This window comes from Balearica regulorum, chromosome 3 (assembly GCF_011004875.1).
Source record: "Balearica regulorum gibbericeps isolate bBalReg1 chromosome 3, bBalReg1.pri, whole genome shotgun sequence".
Taxonomy (NCBI): domain Eukaryota; kingdom Metazoa; phylum Chordata; class Aves; order Gruiformes; family Gruidae; genus Balearica; species Balearica regulorum.
In genome coordinates, this window is record NC_046186.1 from 14,244,603 (window position 1) to 14,265,676 (window position 21,074).

General features: G+C 37.0%; 1 protein-coding gene across 5 annotated transcripts in view; it reads left to right on the top strand.

The window, feature by feature from the left end:
* The window catches only part of NBAS (NBAS subunit of NRZ tethering complex), a 179,588-nt gene that overhangs the window by 140,174 nt on the left and 18,340 nt on the right, over positions 1-21,074 (top strand). For 3 of the 5 annotated variants that reach the window (XM_075750595.1, XM_075750596.1, XM_075750597.1), the window contains 2 exons: positions 15,980-16,119; positions 18,968-18,988. In XM_075750595.1, the coding sequence (XP_075606710.1) occupies positions 15,980-16,119; positions 18,968-18,988 (161 nt within the window). The remainder of the gene's footprint in view (positions 1-15,979; positions 16,120-18,967; positions 18,989-21,074) is intronic. The other 2 variants (XM_075750598.1, XM_075750599.1) reach the window with 1 other exon arrangement.

The window sequence follows — 21,074 nt, forward strand, 5'->3', positions numbered from 1 at the left end:
TATATAGTATTTATTATTTAGCTAAGTTCAACAGTAGTTTTCATATTTAGCAATAGTGAAAGCTGTATTTACATATATACACACATATGTGTATATATAAAAATCATTGGTTTTTCACCCCAGTTCCTGCTATGGAGTGCAATTATAAGAGTCCTGTATGTAAAAATTATTCTAATTTTCATGTGAGTTCAAGCTAAATATGATAGATGAGAACCCTTTGTTTTCATTAACTATTTTGTGCTGGGTAACTAACGTGTGATTCAGAGAGAACAGTCATATTGGTTGTCTTTTAGGTATTGGTCATTGAAATTCAGAGTTCTTTACAAATGTCCAAGAAAACAAATGAGTGATCCACTATTTAAACTATTTTTTTTTCTTTTTTTTTAATCTTCTGGTCAGCTGATGTCAAATGCTAGTCTACAAGCTGATATTAGAAAAAGCAAGTGGTAACCTTATTTGATGATTGTTGCCTTATTTTGTGAATTAACAAACAGAAAAAATAGCATAATAATATAGCATATTGAAAACTTTATTCTCTGTATTTTTGCTGGGTACATTTCACAATCCTTCATGGTATGTTAATGAAACAAGAACACTGCAGAATTCAGTAGTTACATGTCTGCTGAAAAGTGGAGAGAGAGAGATTTGTATGTGAGCTTTTGGCAAAGCATTAAGCAAGTTCCTCATGCAGGTTAACGCTTCAGGTGCAAAGACCTTCAAAAGCAACCCCATTCTATGGAAGGGGCTGTTGAAGCACAATTTAAAAGTTTTATCGGGTTGCTGGGTAATCCTGGGTGCAGCAGGGTCAAAAAGTAGACGCAAGGAATTACATCTTTCAAATGTGTGCTCAGACTGCTATGTCAGTCTGCCTCGTCTGTAGGTATCAGTTTTCTAGCATGAACACACCTTTATTAATTTGGTCATCCTTTCTCATCCAGTGAAGTAGTAATAAACCCCTTGATCACATTTTGGGTTTTTTTAAAATGAACTTTAAATTGTTAATATTTCAAAAGTATGTTCATTATCTTACTTCCAGATTGTTTTATCCTTACTTGCTTGACGTTTCTTACATGCTTTTAGGGGATCCTCTTTTCCTTTACCATTCCTTGGTACAAAAAAGGACAGCAGATATTGTAAAGGATGAATGTAGATTTCTTTTGAGTAAAGATAAGTTTAATGATATTGCGGTGTTCAATTACCAGAAAATGTGTGAAAGCCACCCTCAGTGTGTCTACTAATCCTCTTAGTCAGACCTTGCATACATCAAGGAGGGACTTAATATTTAATTATGCTCTAGGTGCTCTAAGTAGTGGACCCACAAATCAATGTGCTGCTGGGAAACAGGCCAGCCCTTACAAAATTAAAAATGTGCTTTATGGAAGCAGCTACCTATCAAACAATCAGAAACACAGCAATTTCCAGTCCTCTAATGATTAGTTAACAAAATTAAAAATTCAGGGATCCTCATTTTTCAAAGGCTTGAGAATCTTTAATTCACATGCCAGTAGCATCCCACACTACTGGAGGGAGGAGGCATGCGTTGTTTTAATCCCCTTGATGAATTTTATCTGAGCTCCTCAGGTTCTGTAATTTTCTAGTTAACTGGTGCATGAAAAATATGGGTCAAAATACTGAGTTTTTTATATATAAAAAAATGTTGGGGGGTGAGAAAAACATAGTTTAGAATGTTCAGATCAAATTATAGCTTTATCCATCTAAGATGGGTATTCATGTAATATATGAAAACATAGTCTGTAGTGACTCAGCACTGTCTAACTTATGTAAGGTATCAACTAACAGTTTATGTGTGTGTACATAGTCGTTCAGTTCAGTGACCAGTTACAAAGCATAAGTTACAGAAATAAGAGTTAGGGTTTTGCCCCAGGAAGTTACAGCAGCACTGACAAAGCTTCTGTAGGTAAACCAAGGGTTAGTTGAAGATAAGAAGTTAATAATTGTGAAGCTTCTATAAGACACACCTTGTTTTAAAAGGATTGTTTAATTATTATGCAAATGCAAAAAGTCATTACTGTTTGCATGCCACTTAAATGCAAATAGCTTTGTCATTTAGAGAAGGTAATCTCATTTAGCCTTTCCCCTCATATTGTTGTATTACCTTTTTTTCATGATCTTGGGGTAAGCAGCAGAGCTGGTGAGGGCTAAGCATTTTTTGAAATCGGAAGGGATATCTAATATGAATTTAAGATTCTAACTTTAGGCACCTTTCTTATTTTATCTGTTTGTTTGTCTGTTGGGTTTTTTTTCCCCTAAAGTTTAGCTTTGAAAAATGGCCAGATTAATTTGTACTTGTGTACATCCCACACACATTTGCCCTTCCTTCATATAGGCAATTTATGTATGCCATATTCAATTTTTTATGTCTCAGCAGCCTTAGTAATGTTTACATTAACGTAATGACTTTCTGAGAACTTGAGTATGGCCGTCAAGCCTCTATTGCTCTTTTGTTTCTCTTCCCCCAGTGTATGAAAAATCTGTATCTGTTTACATCATATTTCTTCATATGACTTCATAAAGAAAGGTCTCAATGGGAATAAGTCAATGTCCAGCGGTTTTCAACTTTTTCCCATTGCCTCTACTTGTGTCAGAGAGATTTAAACCTAAGGATTTGGAAAGCACAGTGAGATTTAAGCATTCCCAAGTCATTTTGCTGTAGTCATTTATCAGGTAACAGTGACCTGTATTTAGCTTGATCTGGCAAAATACAAGTGAAGGAGCTGTATCTGTTTAATCCTCAGCCATCTTTTATTTCTGAAAAATGCTTAATTAGAAGAAAGATTTATGGTCCTATCAACTTTGAGTAAATTTGTTATGATGTTGTTTGTAATTCTAGAGACATTGTTTCTCTACTGGTAATGCATAAAAATTAAGTTTAGGAAATTTAATTTAAGTTTTAATTAATATTTTAAAACACTAATTTCCGTTCCTTGAAGGTGCAATTTATCCACATGAGAACATGTGAAATGTACTTTTGCTGAGAACATAAATTGTAGCGTGTATGATTAATTAAATACTTTAAGATGCAAATGAAATATTTTCCATTAACTGCACAAATAAAAATGGATAAGACAAAGTGGAGAGAAAAGCAGCATAGCTTGAGTGAACAAGAGAGTTTCAAATGTGAGCCCTGGGTACGACGGTATTCTGTGGCTAGCAGCAGTTGCTTCAGAGGAAGATAAGAGTGCTCTGGAGTGGATTCATGGGGGATAATTCCCTTTCTGTAATAGTTCTTTTGTAATGAAGGTATAAGTGGAGAATGGTTTAGACGTTGCATATTCTGCTTTTATTTCAGCTTCAGAAAAATTAAGAGCTCATTAGTGATGTATTCAGAGTTCTATTATTATGTTGCAAAGAAATTGGTGGGTGAACTGTGATTCAGCCTTGGGTGTCTCTTGCTAAATTCTTGGCATTGGTACACAGCATTGAGTGCAAAACATGCTGAAGCTTTGTAGAAGGATTTATTTATTTTCTTTATTTACCTCTTTGTGTGATTTGGTATGTGGTGGTGTTCTATGTTTTATAGCATAGTAAAATCCAGAAAACCAAAGTCCCTGCTCTGTTTTATGTACTTCATCACTTTTTCCTTATTCTGTTGTTTACTCAGTCATCTCACCCACAGTGTTCTCCATCTCTGTAACTATTCTCTCCTCTATCTGAGCCCACTGTGGAGAAGTGAACGTGATGTCCTTGTGGAAGTTAACAGTCCATGCTTATGCAGCCCAACACCTTGATTGCTCTCTTGACTTCAGCTGAACAGTAACCAGAGGTCTCTGAATTTCATTCAGTGAGACTCAGGTTCCTGTTTTGACTTGATGAGACTAATTTAGCATATTTTAAAATGTGATGGCTTTACCATTCTTACGTTTTATTTGCCATCATACAGTCATTTACTTACCCTAGACTTTTTTTTTTTCCAGTCAATTGAAGGTTTCTTTCTACAGCGTCCTTGACGAACATAAGCTAGCTTATTTGCGTGCAGTATTCAATGCTGTTCAATGCTTGCAGTCTCCAAAAACATCATTTAATTTATATAAGCAAAGAAGCAGGCATAAAATAATGATAAATTCTACTTTTTACCTTTTACTATTTGATCATAAACTACTTTCTTTTTTAGTGTTTTTGGTTTTGTTTCTGTTAACAGGTCAAGTTCTTCAGTGGTTTGTAGTCAGGAATGTTATTAAAAGCCTTTTGAAAATATAAGTAAATTTTAAAACTTTTTCTTTAGGCATTATTTTGTTAATATCTTAAATGAGTATTTTGTTATTAGTAACTGATGTTCAGTTGATGCCTTTTTTTTCCCATTCTTATCTTATTCCATCAACCATCTTGCTAGCTGACACTTTTTATTTCGAGGTCTGTAAACTCTGTGTCATCTGAGGATCCCCTCTCAGGTATTCTTAAAATAGTTCTTACTTCATGGTAGTTTCTGATAGTTCATGTTGAATGAGAGAGTGAGGGGTTTTTTTCCATATTGTTGCTGTTATTACATAGGCACTCAGCTATGACGACTGCGACTGCTAGCACTTTCACTACATCAAATCAAAAAGAAAACCAATAGCAGTGTTTATGTAATACTATTTGGTATGACAGTTGCATGATGCTGCCTACCACCTTTGATTATTTTTATGGCTGCAACAGAGCTACTCATTATTTAAGCAGTAAAAACTGAAATAAATTTTGTGATATCCATCTACTTGGTACTTTAAGTGCTCCTCGTCTGGGTCATAAATATGAATAAACAATGGAGGAATTTTGCTTTTTTTTTTTTTAACTGGAAATAGTAGTACTTAAATATTATTTAAAATTGGAGTCAACGTCAACAACCTGTTATTCCTAAAGGAGAGTATCTTAGTTTATAGTGGGTTGTTTTTTCTAAAAACACGTCTTTTACTTTGTGAGTTTAGCCTATCTGAAGGACGACATTTTGGAAAGATAAATTTTGACAAGTTTTCATTTACATGAAAACAGCTTTTAAAATATTTTTTCCTCTATTAGCAAGAATTGCAAATTTGATTAACAAGACAGCAGTTATACAGCTGAATACTGGGAGCTTGTGCATGCACTGCTGCATCACTGGTAGTGATGATCAGAGAGGGTAAACTGAAGAGCCACTTGCATAAGGTATGGAGGGAAATAGCTGATGCTAATTTAACAGCTTAATGTTAAAAGTAATATTTAAGGATTGAAATTCTGTCATTGCTAGGCTGCGTCTTCCAATACTGTTCTAAATGTAGGCTATCTATATTATACATAGATTATGAAATATGAAACAGTGATTAGTAGCTGGCATATACCAGTAAAATGACTTACATGTTTTTGAGTCCCTCATGTTGCACGGATGTTAGTTTTAGCCATGATTTACATAGATCTAATTTTTTACCTATTAACTGACAACTAGTCAATATACATTTTAAATTACATGTATGTGAATCCTGTCTCCTTCAGTTCTAGCTAGCTAGGTATATAAATCTTTCAAATGCATAGTTTTTTCTTTATTTCCCCTTATCTCTCTATCAATATCTATGTACAGTCTTCAGAGGTTTTCTCTGTGCTGAAATGTATTTGCAGATTAGGACATAGTCTCCTGCAGAATATAAATGAATGGATTTTATTTTCTGCACGAGTTATGCATTTTTTATGCATTAGGCAACACACTTGTGTTTATTGAATCTATATGCATTTGTTAGTGAGCTGCATATCAAGCAGATAAGGAATTAAACAATATATAAATCAGTTCAGAAGAAAAAAGTTTTTGGGTATTTCTACAAGACAGGCAACTCAACACGTGCCTGAGCCTTTGTTTAATTCATCACCAGTAGGGTTCTGGTTGATTTGTTTTATAACTTCAATCCCCTAACTTGCTTATCCTGTTCACTGGCTTCAAGTTGAGCAGGATTTGACCTGTGAGATTATGTGCATCCCTTTAGTATCTGTGTGCACCAGGCTTTCATATGTGGTCAGCACTCATAATCATTTTTACTGTGTGAAGCCCAGCTGTGGGGGAAAGTGCAAGAAAGCCTGACCTCACAGTTCCCCTCCTTTGGGATAGAAGATATGGGGCATGAACACCGAGTTTGTCATGCCAAACTTTTGACTTCAGTTTTAATTTTGTATTGATTGCTCTAAGATTGTTGTTTTGATAGCAGACACTTCTTTCTGGTCTGTCAGGCAGTGGCTGGTTTTCCAAAGTTTTCCAAAGCTGTCATAGCAGCCCAGCTTCTCTTTGTGAGTTCAGGACTTGGAATATGCTCCACTGAGAACTCCTGTCTCCTCATTGGTCTTAAACACAAATGGAGGGGAGATGTGAGGTAGGCCTTTACATCACTGTCTCAGGTTATAGTCCCTCTAGTAATGGAAACCAACAGTACTTTGAATGTGGTGGGGTTTTTTATTTTTTGTTTGCTGGTTTTTTTTAGAGTGGATATTCCTTAATAAAGCTGTTGTTTTTTATTAACTGGGATAACTCCATAAGCATAGCTGCAAAAATGCTTCTTTCAAGCAAGGGAATTTAATGCCAGGAGCATTGGTCCAGGCTCCAAACTAGATCATGTTTTTCTACAGTGTTTTTTCATAAATTGGAACTAAATTCCATCATTATATGGTGGCATTTGTGAGCCCAGTAGAACAGTTTTTAAAAAGTTACCATCTCTCAGCTGTTGCTTACTACCATGTAATACGTTTCCATTTACCAAGATCCAAAATGGATTGAAAGTAGGATTATCCACATATGAACTTGGGCAGGTGGAGAAAGTAAGATGAAAAGGTCTCGTTTAAAACTGACAGATTTCTCTGCCATGAGGGGAATGTATTTGGAATACATTTTTGAGAAGGTAAAACTCATCTGTGCTGAAGGGAAGCTGGACTTCTCAAATGACACGTATTGTCATACAAAACTTTTTATGGAACTTAGTGCTCGGGAAGACTTAGAACTTGCCAGGTTTACAATTTAGTTGTATGTGCTCTTTAAACGTGTATGTGCACTTCTCTTATCCAGTAGTGGTGTGTGTAAACTAACACTTTTATGTAATCTAAACCACAACTTTTTATGGGTTTTCTCAAAAGTAAAAGTTATCAGCTTTCCAAAAAAAACTTTCCAAAAATAGGAAGTAAGAGCAGTACTAAGACTGAATGCTCCATAAGGAAGGAGACTATGTCAGTGCCTTGTAGCATTTGGCAGTATTCCTTTTTCTAGGAAATCTTTTGAATTTAATTCTAAAACATTGTGAATATTTAAAGTATATAAAACCTAGTGCTGTATAAATGTGTTCTTACTTGCCTTTAACTCTGTACATGGCAATATGGTGCTAGGACATAGAGTGAAAGGTACTATATCACATTATTGTTTAAACTTCAAAATTTCAATAAATACTGGGAAAGAACTGTAAAGGAACAGTTACGTTTGACGTCTGTAAAATATATCTTTAAGAAGCAACTTTTGCTTGACCTCATTGATTCCTATTCCGCTACTTTGAGAAGAGGACACATTTCATATACTGAAAACATTAAGCTTAGTTGAGTCCCTATGTTCCCTCAATTCTGCTTGGAAACTGCATATAACAAAATATTGTGCGCCCAGGGTGTTTTCATAACGTAAATTTTAATTTATGGTTGCTCTGGCATGTGAAGGTCTTGAATAAGATGCTTCAATATGTGCTTGTGGTTTTGCTTTGTTTCACAAGTATATAATGTGTCTAACATCGAGGTTGATAGGATGTCTAGTGTCTTTAAACAGGTTGAAGAGAATGAAATAAATAATTGCCTTTAAAAGCTCCTCATCTTATCTTTGCAGGGTCAGTAGCTATACGATTTCAGGAACAGTTGTACACTTTTGCAGTTTGTTTTTTCACAGTTGTGTTCATATTGTGAGTAATTAACTTTTAAATATCTATTTAACTTAGTTTACAATTGTATATGTCCTTTGTAACAAGCTTTTAACTTTGCAGCCTTGGCCTGGAAATAGGTTTCAGTAACTTAATGTTGTGCAGACTTTTCAGTAGCCACTGAGATACTAGCAGAAAAGGGAACAGTGGACTACAGGTTGACCCACAAAATGGGAAGATTAATTTCTTCAGTGCCCAGCCCTTTCTGGCCTGCATGTGTAGGAAAGGCAATATTTTCTTTGCTGATTTACCTAATTAGATTGTAAACTCCTTAAGGCCAGACTGTTGTATTTTTGTGCTGTGAATAGCACACCAAGATGGCAATTACAGAAATTCTATCAAATTGTGATCAATCTTTCAGTCATTGTTTATAAACCATGTTAAGCCCTGTCTAATCAGTGGAAGCAAGTTTTAGCATCAGCATCCCATATCTCGAATCTGAATAAAATCTTTCATGTCAGATCTGCCTATTGTTTTAAAATGCAGCACAGATGAATTCTCTACCACTAGAAATTGGGGGGAATGAATAAAAATGTAGTGCATTTTACAAGGAAGTCCTGACAAATGGAAAATGTATCGTAGCAGTAAGGGACTACTCAAATGCCTGCTTAGTGTTTCTATTTTCAATGCCATATTAATTCAAATTTATTCTGCAGTGACGAACATGAACATATTTTGAAATATTTACATTTACAATCTGGTAGATGTAATAAAATGAATTTTATAGTCACGTAAATCAGTAGGTTTTTGGTTGCAGGTCTTGGAAACCACAAGTGTCTCTGCCTTTAATATGCGGAGTTGATTTTAAGTATGGATGTAGCTTTTCTCAATAAACAAGCAATTATAATGATGGTAATCTTTTTCTGATTTCTACATCTCGATTCTCTGGTTGCAAACACCCTTATCGATTATTTCCTTGGAACATTAGTAGTGAACAAAATCTGTTGCTGAAAACCGTGGTTGCAGGGAGTAAAAATTGAATTTGCAGAACAGATTTCATTGGGCAGAGGGAGGTGGAGGTCTTTCTGCATTAGTTTTCTTGCTCACCATTCTTGTATGTAAATAGGCAGCGTTTTGTGTTTTATCTCAGGGGAAGGAGAGGATTGGATTGGCTGGATCTTTTTATTGGCATTTCCATTTTTTACACAAAACTCTAGATTATCAGCCAAGATGATCAGCATCAGGTTCTCAAATTATACAGCTTTAGCAATAAAGCATTTACAACTCTATTGGATGTCTCTGTCCTTTAGGATCAGGAGAACATTATATAGTGGGTATCTATGCCTCAGGGACAGAATTTAGATACAGTAACATTCCACTGTTGCTGTAAATATTGATTTTAAAGTAACTTCAATTTCAAGAGTGAGGTAACTTACTGAACTAAACAACTGATCCTGTAGACTGCCATGTCAAAGGTTTTCTTTATCAGTCATGTGTGATGTCCACAGCTTTCTTTAACCTTATCATTCTTCTAGTGTATCATCTTAAAGTTTCTATAAAATGCTAGGTTTCTAAAAGCTACAGAACAAACTTTTGAGGGAACTTTTCATATTTGGATTCCTTCACGTGTGTCACATGTGATGAGTATCTATAAAGCAATAATAAATCTATGGAACAACATGATGAGTCAAAACTTTGTGCGTTGAAAGTGGATAAAGCATGTTATGTGGTTTCAACATTTTAGGCACCTAATAGCATTTAATCTGAGGGAAGAGAACTATAAAAATCTTTGACAGATTTTATCATCAGGCAGATCAGTTTGGGGTTTTATTTGAGGAGGGATTGCAAGTGCATTAAGTTTTTATTTCAGCACTGGATATAAAGAACATGCCTTCCAAGTTTGCTCAGGATGGCTGAAGTCAGATAAAGGGTGTGTTTGTGCTCGGATAATCTGCTGCTGAAGAGATTACAAGTATCTCAACCAACTGCCAGGTTCCTTTTATCATTTGTACTTCGCAGTAAAAGCACCCATACCTACATACTTCACGTGCTTTTTATATAAAACCAAATGTTTTAAAAAGCTTGTAGGAATCTTCTCTGATGTAACTTTCTACTAGCAAAATTATGTCAGAACTGAGATATTTTGGCCAATTGTTTGATAAATAAGTGGACTCCAGCAATAATTTTTTTCAGCAATGTTTTAGTTTTCTGAAGGTTTGCAAGTTACAGCAAGTTCACAACTGTTCCTGTAAGAGGATGGCTGATTGAACATGTGCTGTGTCAAGCCTCTGCTACTGGTAATCAGACCATAACTACTTGAGGAAAAATAGCTGCTTTGATGGCTAATATCATGTAATTCAATGAGGTGTATTGCGTGGCCATGCTTAAAGACACGCAAAATAATATATCTCAGATAAAAAGAACATCTCACTTCTGTCTTCTGGCACGCTGTAGCTGCTACATGCTGTAGCTGCAGTTCGCACCCCACTAAATGTGGTTACTTTTCTGTCTTGATTAATATTTGAAAAAGGTGGACTGATTTTTGCCTTTATTAAGCAGCGATAATATGGTGTGAGTCAGAACTCTTTTGTGGGCCATCCTAACCACTAATTAATAACAGGAGAAGCTGGGAACAGATGTAAAAGCAAAGTGCTCAGGAGGAGTTTGCACTAGTTCGGACAGCTGGTAGTGTCTAATGCAGTTTTAAGCAACACTTGGTGCTGTTTGTGTAGCCTGTATTTTGCTTTGTTAATTTCATATACTTTTTTTTAAGGAACATTAGCATCTGCAGATGTTTGCGTGTTCTTGATTTTAAACATACACAGTCCCTTGTTGATAATGAAATTGTGTATTTTAACAGTTTAATGTAAGATTTGGTTTTACTTAATTTTTATTTTGTTTTATAATCTATCATGAGTATCATTTCTAAAATTAATTCCTCTAATTGACTTTCCCATTGTGGTAAATATTTGTGCAGCTTTTTATTTTAATGAAAGACATGAAGCCAGCTGTCTTCTACTGCCAAAGAAAAGACATAAAACTAAGGAAAATCAAGACAGAGTTGAGCAAATCTGTTGTTAAAACTGAAAGTCCTTGCTTTCCTTTTCCTTGCTTTTGTTTTGTTCCTTTCCTGTTCCTTTGGGACCACCTGAAATTCAAGCATACCCCTTACTGCCTTGCTGTCAGCCTCATTATTCTGTTTAGTGACAGATTCTTCTTTACAGGTACTTGTGCTATCAGGGCTCTGAGCAGTTCATGGCAGGTTATCTTTGCATAGCCTTCGAGTATTTTAGAAGGATTTGGGGGAGGGTTTATTTAAAAAAAAAAAAGAAAAGTGGGGGGAAGGGAAGCTGAGTTATAGTATCCCATTACCGTAGTTTAAAGATGATTATATTGGTAGAAATGCAGTGCCTTGTTGCATTCCAACATTCTGAGTCATCTGAATAGATCATTCAGAGTCGCTGCAAAGTGTGTTCAGTTAAAAGGGGAATTCTTAATCTTTTTGCTGTGTTATTACAACAAAACAACAGGCTTAATTAACCATAGCAACTTCATCTCAGCTAGCTTTCACCTCTGTTAAGGTGAAATTTCTACCTTTTAACACAGAGCGTGCTCTGTTTCCACTGTGAGGTGGCTGCTTCCTCACCATGCTCTCCCTCAGCCTTGGAAAGAGGAGACAATACAGAGGAAAGTCTATGCTCTGTGAGTGTGTATATATATTTGTGTGTATGTATATATATGTGTGTGTGTGTGTGTGTAGTAAATGTAAATAAACCCCCCCTCATTCCAATGTGCTGCTTGGTGGGTTGACCTTGGCTGGACACCAGGTGCTCACCAAGCCGTTCTGTCACTCCCCTCCTCAGCAGGACAGGGAAGGGAGAAAATAAGATGGAAAAAAAACCCTTGTGGGAGAGGATAAAGGTAGTTGAATAAAGCAAAAGGAAAGGTTGCATATGGAAGCAAAGGGAAAGAAAAGATTTATTCTCTACTTCCTATCAGCAGGTGATGTCCGGCCACTTCCCAGGAAGCAGGGCTTCAGTAGGTGTAACAGTTGCTTCAGAAGACAAACATCGTAAATAGCAAATGCCCCCCTTCCTCCTCCTTTCTCTCAGCTACTTATTGCTGAGCAGACATCATACGGTATGGAATGTCCCTTTGGTCAGTTTGGGTCAGCTGTCCTGGCTGTGTCTCCTCCCAAGATCTTGCCCCCCCCCCAGCCAGGGGGGATGCTGGAGAGACAGCCTTGGTGTGTGCCAGCTCTGCTCAGCAGTAGCCAAAACCCTGGTGTGTTACCAACACCTTGCTGGCTACCGGTACACAGCACAGCGCTGTGAGGGCTGCTGTGGGGAAAGGTAACTCCAGCTCAGCCAGAGACGGTACATGCTTCAAGTTATTGCTTTCTTGTAGCAAGAAACTATCAACTCTTTTCATAGTTTGATTATAGCTTCTATTTCTGAAGAATTATAAGGAAAGAATCAGAGATGAGGCAAGGTATCTGTCATTCAAACTATAAAGCAGTGCAGAATCTCTTTAAGGCAAGTGCCTCAATTTACTTCATAACACTGATATTTAACTTAAAATGGACTCTTCTGTTTTATAGGAATAATATTAATACTTTGAAATGAAAGTTTTAAATGTTTTATTGTTGTCTGTTTCTGGTACATAGTGTTGATCTTCTCATTAGATTTTTCTAGTGATGCTAGTGGGCACATCATGCATAGATTTCACAGAATCACAGAATGGTAGGGGTTGGAAGGGACCTCTGGAGATCATCTAGTCCAACCTCCCTGCTAAAGCAGGATCACCTAGATGCAGCAGGTTGCACAGAATGGCGTCCAGGTGGGTTTTGAATATCTCCACAGAAGGAGACTCCACAACCTCTCTGGGCAGCCTGTTCCAGTGCTTGGTCACCCTCAGAGTGAAGTAGTTTTTCCTCATATTGAGATGGAACTGCCTGTGTTCCAGTTTGTGCCCATTGCCCCTTGTCCTGTCGCTGGGCACCACTGAAAAGAGTCTGGCCCCTTCCTCTTGACATCCACCCTTTAGATATTTATAAGCGTTGAGGAGATCCCCTCTCAGTCTTCTCCAGACTAAACAGACCCAGCTCTCTCAGTCTTTCCTCATATGAGAGACGCTCCAGTCCCCTCATCATCCTTGTAGCCCTCCGTTGGACTCTCTCCAGTAGTTCCGTATCATCTTGATTGTGTGAGGACATATACACACAAGTTAAATACAACTGCTTCTCAGAAGGTACAATTTTAGACATTGTGCAATCTTATCCAAACTAGTAAGATTACTTATCAACGTGTAATGTGAAGTGTGGACACAATCTTTGCAGGATCAGCATGTATTTGATGATGTTTCAACTCAGGAATACTTCTGAAAAATGTATCTGATACAGTCAACTGTGTGGCAGTTTTCACACACAGGCATTCCTGTGTTAAAGCATGGGTTTACATCTGAATCTCAGCTTTTCTTCTTCAGAAGAAAGTTATTTTTAACAACCACATTGTCACAGGAGTGGAATAATGTTTAAAACATACTTGAAACATACGTGTATATATGGAGTACAGGGACAGCTGATAGATGCAGCAGAAACATAAGATACATTGAGGAAGGAAAAATAGCTAAGACTTAAAAGATGGAGGGGGTGGGGAGTTTAAGGTAGGATAAAACTAGTAATTTTTTTTTTTTTTAAAGTAATCATACGTGTCATCTACCTGTCAAAATTTAAGTATTTTCTATTTGTTTCTTTCATTAACTTTCCATTTCCTCCTTCCTTGGTGCTGCATTTTAGATCACCACATGCACTCTTAAAGGTCTGCATACTTATACACTATGTTGCTTCTTTCTAATCTCACCTGTTTCACAGTAAATGGAAGTAACATGCATTTAAAATGCTATATGAAAAGTGACTTTTCAATAGTTTTCTTAAAAACTATAAATAACTTACACTGCAGAAAGTTCACTTTATTTTTATTACTCTTAGTGGTAATGTAGGCAACTTGAAAAAGGCCATTCTAGAAAGAAATATTGCAGAAATGCACACCATGTTTAAGAGTAGAAGAATGATTCTTCTGCGTTATTTTGATCGTATTAATATGTATTTTGTTATAAGCAATCTTGTTGCAATGATCCAGCTGCCTAAAATACAAGATTATATTGTTAGTTTAATTAACCTCATGAAAAAAATATAAACCCGAGTCTGTAAAGATGTGTTATTAGGCAGAATTATTGGAATTCGGTTCATGTTGAATAGGATGTCTCATGCACTCTCATCTACTTTGTAATACTAATGGCTCAATTTCTGTGACAGCTTTTCTCATCTATTAATATTATCTGTGCCATTTCCTGCCATTTTTACAGTTATCATTAGAGAGATCTGAACATTTAGTCAGTGTTTTGAAGTAACATGCTGTTTGTGCAAATATATTAAAATGTACTCAGTGGAGCATCCAGAACGCTACATACTTGGTTTAAATATTTAAAGAGCTAGTTGTCTGAAAAAGGAGTCTGGGGACAGATGAAGCAACATGAGACCTTCTGTTGTCTAGATAGTATGTAATTCGCTAAATTGCTAAATATCTTTATCCTTAGAAGTTAGCATGTCTTATGTCCATTTTACCCTTTCCTGTTCTTTTCCCTTTTCTTTTCAGCCTTGTGATTTAAATATTGAAGATTATAATATTTTAAATTAACGGATGGAAGTTAGGGATATTACAAGTGGGTAACTGATGTCTGCTCTGTGACATTTGCAGTACAGAGAAGTATTTTAAATGGACAGATCTCAGAAATATTTCTTCACTATCTAAAATGTTTCAGTATATGGAGCTTTCAGGTGTACCCTGGAGACAGAAACAAACAGTTTTTCAGCACTAAATGTTTTAAAGTCACAAATTATGTAGGCAACTCAATAAATGTATCAGTAATCTTTGTTTTCCAACCTCGTTTGAAATATTTGCCCTTGATATATCAGAGTCACTTTGAAAAGATAGGAATGCGATATTTAATCTTTTAGAGTAGCTGTAGAGCTAAGGAAAACTTTTTCCATGTTTGATGTATTAGAACTACTTGGGCTGAAACAGAAAAGTTAACAGTTAATGCTCTGTATCTTCAGTGGAATTATAAGATGAAACTGAAGTGTTTGATATCCTGGAACTTTTCGAAGTTTGGAGAAAAAAGTTCAGTGTACCTTGTTATTGTAACAAATTATTTTTAAACTCCAAGAACTTTTGTACGTCGGGTAGACAGCACATAGCTATTCCATTTGTGAAAGCCCTCCTAGTGTGATAGTCAAACTTTTAAACAGAAGCTGCTTCTCATTTAGTAGCAAGTTGGTTCTCATTTATAGCAACCTTCCTTCAACAGTCTTTTTACCTTGTACTTTTTTTTACCATGCAAACTGCAAGCAGTAATTATCTGTAAAAGAACCTGTCATCAACTGAAGTGGATTCAAGTCCTGGCAGAAGCTGCAGGTTTTAAACTTAGACGGACACTTTTCCTGAGATAGAGTTGTCTGGTGGCTGGCTGATGGGCTGTGGGGTTTTGTTTTTCTTAGGTTCAAACAACTATACAGAGAAATATTACAGTACTTGTCAGCAAATGTTCTTCACTGGGTAAATTAGTTTGGAATCATCTTTCAGGGCTCTTTCCTGTGGGACAAAAGATTAGATGCTGTAAATTCAGGTAAAACTATTGAATTTTCACAGGTGAGTGAGGGTAATAAATATTAGGGAAGCACTAGACGTACCCATTCTTTATAAAATACGTGTATCTGTGTGTGTATATATGTCTATATAAAGACATATCTATTTCTATATAAAGAAAAGGAAATTTAAGAAATTTTTGGTTTTTTGAAGATCACAGAGATAAGATCTCTGAGCTAATCAATGTATGTACATGTGTGGGGTTACGTTGTTTTAGGAACGTACACCTAAGTAATTTCCAATTGCTGTGCGCTCTCCCATTTTATTTGCCTGTAATTGAAAATGAGAGGTAAAGAAAACGGGTTTCTGGAGAAATTACTTTGTGTTCCTGTATTGTTTTACAACAGTGATGTCCTTCACAGATAGTTTGTTGATTGCTTTTAAATCATTGATTTCTTAAAACAATTCTGGGGTTGGTTTGTTTATTTGTTTTAGGTAGAGATAACAGATATTGAAACTGAGGAAAAAAGGTATGATCTCTTCCTGGGACTTCTGGAGTCTAGTCACCATCCGTCTGAGTTTCAGCACTTGATTTTACTCCTTCAAGCTTGGCCACCAATGGCCATGAGCAACAGGTAAGCATTTCTTCAAACAATCATGTAACAATGGAGTTTTAAGTCGTCTTGCTTGATAATATCATGTAGCTTTCAGTCAATGAATTCAAACATGATGAAGAGGAGTAAGACCTTTGGAAAGGGTCATACTGGGAAAAATAAATGGTTTATTTAAAGCAGAACTGAATCAATCAGTTTCTTGTAAAAACTATATATCCATATGTAGTATGTATCATGGAGGAGGCAGAAAACCATTTTATTGCCTGAACTGTTGCACAGGAGGGTTTTCTGTCTACTTAAATTTAAGTTATGTATTTTGCTCTTATTTTGGCAGTATGTGCAAAATTCATAAAAAGGAATAGAAAGTTCTGACTTTTTTCCATTCAAAGTTATACTTTGCAGAAAAGCCTTTGAAAGTTAATGTTCAGATGGCTGAGGCAGACAGTCTGCAGGAGGTCTGTGAGGGTAATGGTGCAAGCAATGGTGCTTCTCTTTTCTAGATACACTGCCTATTATTTCTGTCTCTGAATAAAGTATCTGAAAGTAAAGAATATATACTAGGGAAGACATATCCTAGCCCAACAATTTTAAATGATAATTATTTAAAACTTCAGCATTGTACCCATCAGAATGGGTATTTACTGAAAGTGTTACTTTGGAACATCTCGACTACATTATTTTTTACCAATTCTTCGGGTTTTGTCTGTGTGGTGGGTTGACCCTGGCTGGGAGCCAGGTGCCCACCAGAGCCGCTCTATCACTGCCCTCCTTCACTAGACAGGGGAGAAAAAGTATAACGAAAGGCTTGTGTGTCAAACTAGGGACAGGGACACTAATTATCGTCACGAGCAAAACAGACCGAACTGAGAGAGGGAATTCATCTAATTTATTACCAAGGAAAACAGAGTAAAGGAATGAGAAATAAAACCAAATCTTAAAACACTTCCCCCCACCCCTCCCATCTTCCTGGGCTCAGCTTCACTCCCAGCTTCAACCTCCTCCCCCCTCAGGGGCAAAGGGGGCCGGGGAATGGGGGTTACGGTCAGTTCATCACACGGTGTTTCTGCCGCTTCTTCATCCTCAGAGGGAGGACTCCTCTCATCGTTCCCCTGCTCCAGCGTGGGGTCCCTCTCACGGGAGACAGTCCTTCACGACCTTCTCCAATGTGAGTCTCTCCCACGGGCTGCAGTCCTTCACGAACTGCTCCAGCGTGGGTCCCCCACGGGGTCACAAGTCCTGCCAGCAAACCTGCTCTGGCGTGGGCTCCTCTCTCCACGGATCCACAGGTCCTGCCAGGAGCTTGCTCCAGTGCAGGCTTCCCACAGGGTCACAGCCTCCTTCAGGTGTCTCCACCTGCTCCAGCGTGGGGTCCTCCACGGGCTGCAGATGGAATCTCTACACCCCCTCATCCTTCCTCCATGGGCTGCAGGGGGACAGCCTGCTTCACCATGGTCTTCACCACGGGCTGCAGGGGAATCTCTGCTCTGGCGCCTGGAGCACCTCCTGCCCCTCCTTCTGCACTGACCTGGGTGTCTGCAGATGTTCTTACATCTTCTCACTCCTCTCTCTCCAGCTGCAAAAGCTCTCTCTAACTTGGTTTTTTTTTTCCCCTTCTTAAATATGTTATCACAGAGGTGCTGATTGGCTTGGCCTTGGCCAGCGGCGGGTCCGTCTTGGAGCCGGCTGGCATTGGCTCTGTCAGACACAGGGGAAGCTTCTAGCAGCTTCTCACAGAAGCCACCCCTGTAGCCCCCCGCCACCCGCGGCTACCAAAACCTTGCCATGCAAACCCAACACAGTCTGTGACTTTCTGTACACATTGAAAGGCAAAAATTTTAGTGATTCTGTTCTATAATTGATGATCATTTCTAAGATTTAAGGATGCATATAATCTTATGAGGCAAAAGTCACGTATCTTTCAAAGATAGCAATAATATTAAATTTTTGGCTAGCGAGTACAGTGTGTCGTGTTTTATCTGATGGTAGTTAGCTTAGAGACATTAAATGATGCTTCCATTGGATTACTGTGGGATATTGATTACAACCCCAAACTGTTTATGTGCATTGATTTCTCAGAAAAATTAAGGCTTATCTTTTTATAAAAAAGTAACTCTTTTGTGTACTTGTAGACAACTGGTCCATTAGAAGGTAATCTGTAAGGGTTATTCACCTTCAAGCCTGCAGTTTGTGTGCAATTTCTGGATGAGGATTAACCTGAAGTCCTTTATGACAGTTTTATGAGCCAAAAATTGTCTTCAGTGCAGTAAGTAGTACAGGGACTGCTCTGTGATCTGTCACAAATTCATATTCCAACTTTCCTTTCAGTTTTGTTGTAATTGTAATTGAAAATTGGATGCCTCATGGTTTGCAGGAACTGTCAAACTTTTTTTAAGGTGGTGTTTAGATTAAAAAAAAAAAAGTGTTGAACTTATGGAACAAAGGGTCAAGTGAAATATTGCTGCAGTTAGCAAAATTCTTTCTCCTTGGGTTGAACAGAAGGACTAAAGATTTTGTGAAAGTAGAACCCTTCTATATAGACAGTTATTGTATACTGCTCTGTAACAGAGGAAATTAAAAATTATTTAATTTTATCTCCCACTTGGTGTTCTGTTCCTTCAGGCTGACTTTCTAAAGTGAAGAAGAGAAAACAAAATAATGATTAAATGTGATTCATAGTCAAAACTAACAGTGGATTTAATTTCAGAGATGGGATACCTCTTAATTCCAAGAGCTGTGAAGTCTGAAAATTTGCACAAAATACTTAGATCATCTGTATCATAGGTCATTTTTAATGAGCTTTCAAATTTTTAAATTAATTTTATTAATTTGAATTATTTTGCCTTGTAAATCCTGGAATTATTCATGCCAGCCAGGAAGCAGAGATTGTGCTGTAAGTATGAGGCCTAACAGCAATGAAAAAAGTCTTTGGTACTTTCCACCTTCATTATCTGAACCTTCTCTCCTCTCTTTCCCCATTGTCATTGACAATTGTTATCCTTCATGCGTCTCCACATCTTTGGGAGGGCGTGCTCTGCTCTGCGGCCTGCTCCTCCTCTTTCATTGCTCGTGCTTCCCTCTTGCCTTTGCCTCTGTTGCGTACTTCCATGTTAACAGCATTCAGTTACCAGCCCAGGGTGGGTTTTTTATATATTTGTTCTTGAAATTGTGTTTCTGAAAAACCTATCTTGATGGCTGGGTTGCAGTAAGGAGCAGGAACTGTTTTGTTAGTGAGGTTTTTGAAAATCTCATTTTAAAGCAAGTTGCATTAAGAAATTCTTGAGCAAAGAGGAAAACTGAGCAGTTAAGCCAATTGTTTAGCCATATGTATTAAGATTTTTGTTTAATCTTGTTTTTTTCCTCCTCTCCTTCAGAACAGGGTCATTGTTGCTAACTGATTGATTACTGCCAGTGTAATGATATGTGCAGGAACTGGGGAATTTAAGTTTGAGTCATCTGAATACTTAGAATTCCGGTTTTCAACTGAACAGTAAATATCTAATGCTTAGAATTGAATGTAAAGCTAGAAAATACAATTTGCATTCTATAAAGGCTTAAAAGGAAGGAGAAGTAAAAGAACTGGTTTGGGGTTTTTTTTTAGTAACCTTTTACTTTTTTTAAAGATTTTTTGACCTCTCTGTTAATAAGTGTGTGCTTTTTAATGTTTTTTGGGTTCTTGTATTTTAAAGCACACCAGCTAAAATAATGTTCATTATTCATCTGCAAATATGATTCTCATCATATCATAACATGCTATGTTGACTGTGAGGAAACAGAGAGGTAGTTTGGTTGTTTGTCAGCACTCAAAACCATATACTTGTTAAAATTTTATTTTCATACCCTTGTTAAGCATGCATGCTTTTCTGTCTAGCGGTCTCATATTCAGAGGTCATTTTAAGCATTTCATAAAGAAGTTTTTTTTTAAAAAAAATTATTGACAATACCTGAAGCTCTGCAGTCCTTTGGAACTTGCTACCTACATTCAAAAGGCATTTTTAATACTTATTTTAAATACCGATAAGGTGTTTTGGAACTGAAAAAGACCACCTTTTAGAGACTCAATAGCTTAGTTCACCTTTCCTTTTTTTTTTTAACTTAATCCCAAATTTCCCTCTTGTGGTTCTGGGCAAAAATGTGTTCATGCTGAGTTTTTGAAATAATTTTTTCATATTGAGAAATAACTATTATTTTAAACATGGTTGAACTAAGGTAAAATTCAGGTGAGAATAAAACTGAATTCTACCCGTAGGTGAGAGATTTTAGTAACTGAATCTTGTTTTTATTTAGAGATCTATTTGTAAATAGATCACATAAGTATTTGAAATAATCATAAGGAATTGTGTTGAGAAAATTTTTATATATGCAGAGTATATGGTATTTTACTTAAATATTAATACCTGCATATGGCAAGCTTTGTGGCCTTGCATCTTCCTGGTTATTGCTAACTTCTGTGTTTTGTAGTGTGATTTTTTTGTGTGTGTGTTTTCTTTTTCTAATGGGAAATTCTTATAGGTTTTCTTAATGTACTCTGGAGGCAGCAGCTATAAAAATGGAAATTCATTATGGCGCTCCGTGCCTCTAAGCAAGAGATGGATCACAGAGCAGGAGCTATCAATTTAACCAGTGGCAAAGATGGAGTTGCAGGGTTTTTTTCTTCTTCTAACCTTACTGGGGGTTCATAGATTTAGTGCATCGTGTTCTGCTTGTTGAATGAGCTGGCACCTTTCGGTTCGGCCCATCAGGTTGGAAGGAGAGGAGAGGAGCGGAGCAGAGCTCAGCTCTGCGGTTCCCTGCCAGACTTGTGACAGCTTTGTGCGCAGCAACTGTGACTGATGGAAAGGCTCAATTAAGTTGTCAGAAGGAATAAAGATAATGACTTCTATTTAGTTTGCAGTCAAAGTTACTAACTCCTAGAATCTCTTGTCTGCTTTTCATCTTAGGATATAATGTCAGCTTCATGTGGAGCTGGTTCTGTTTGT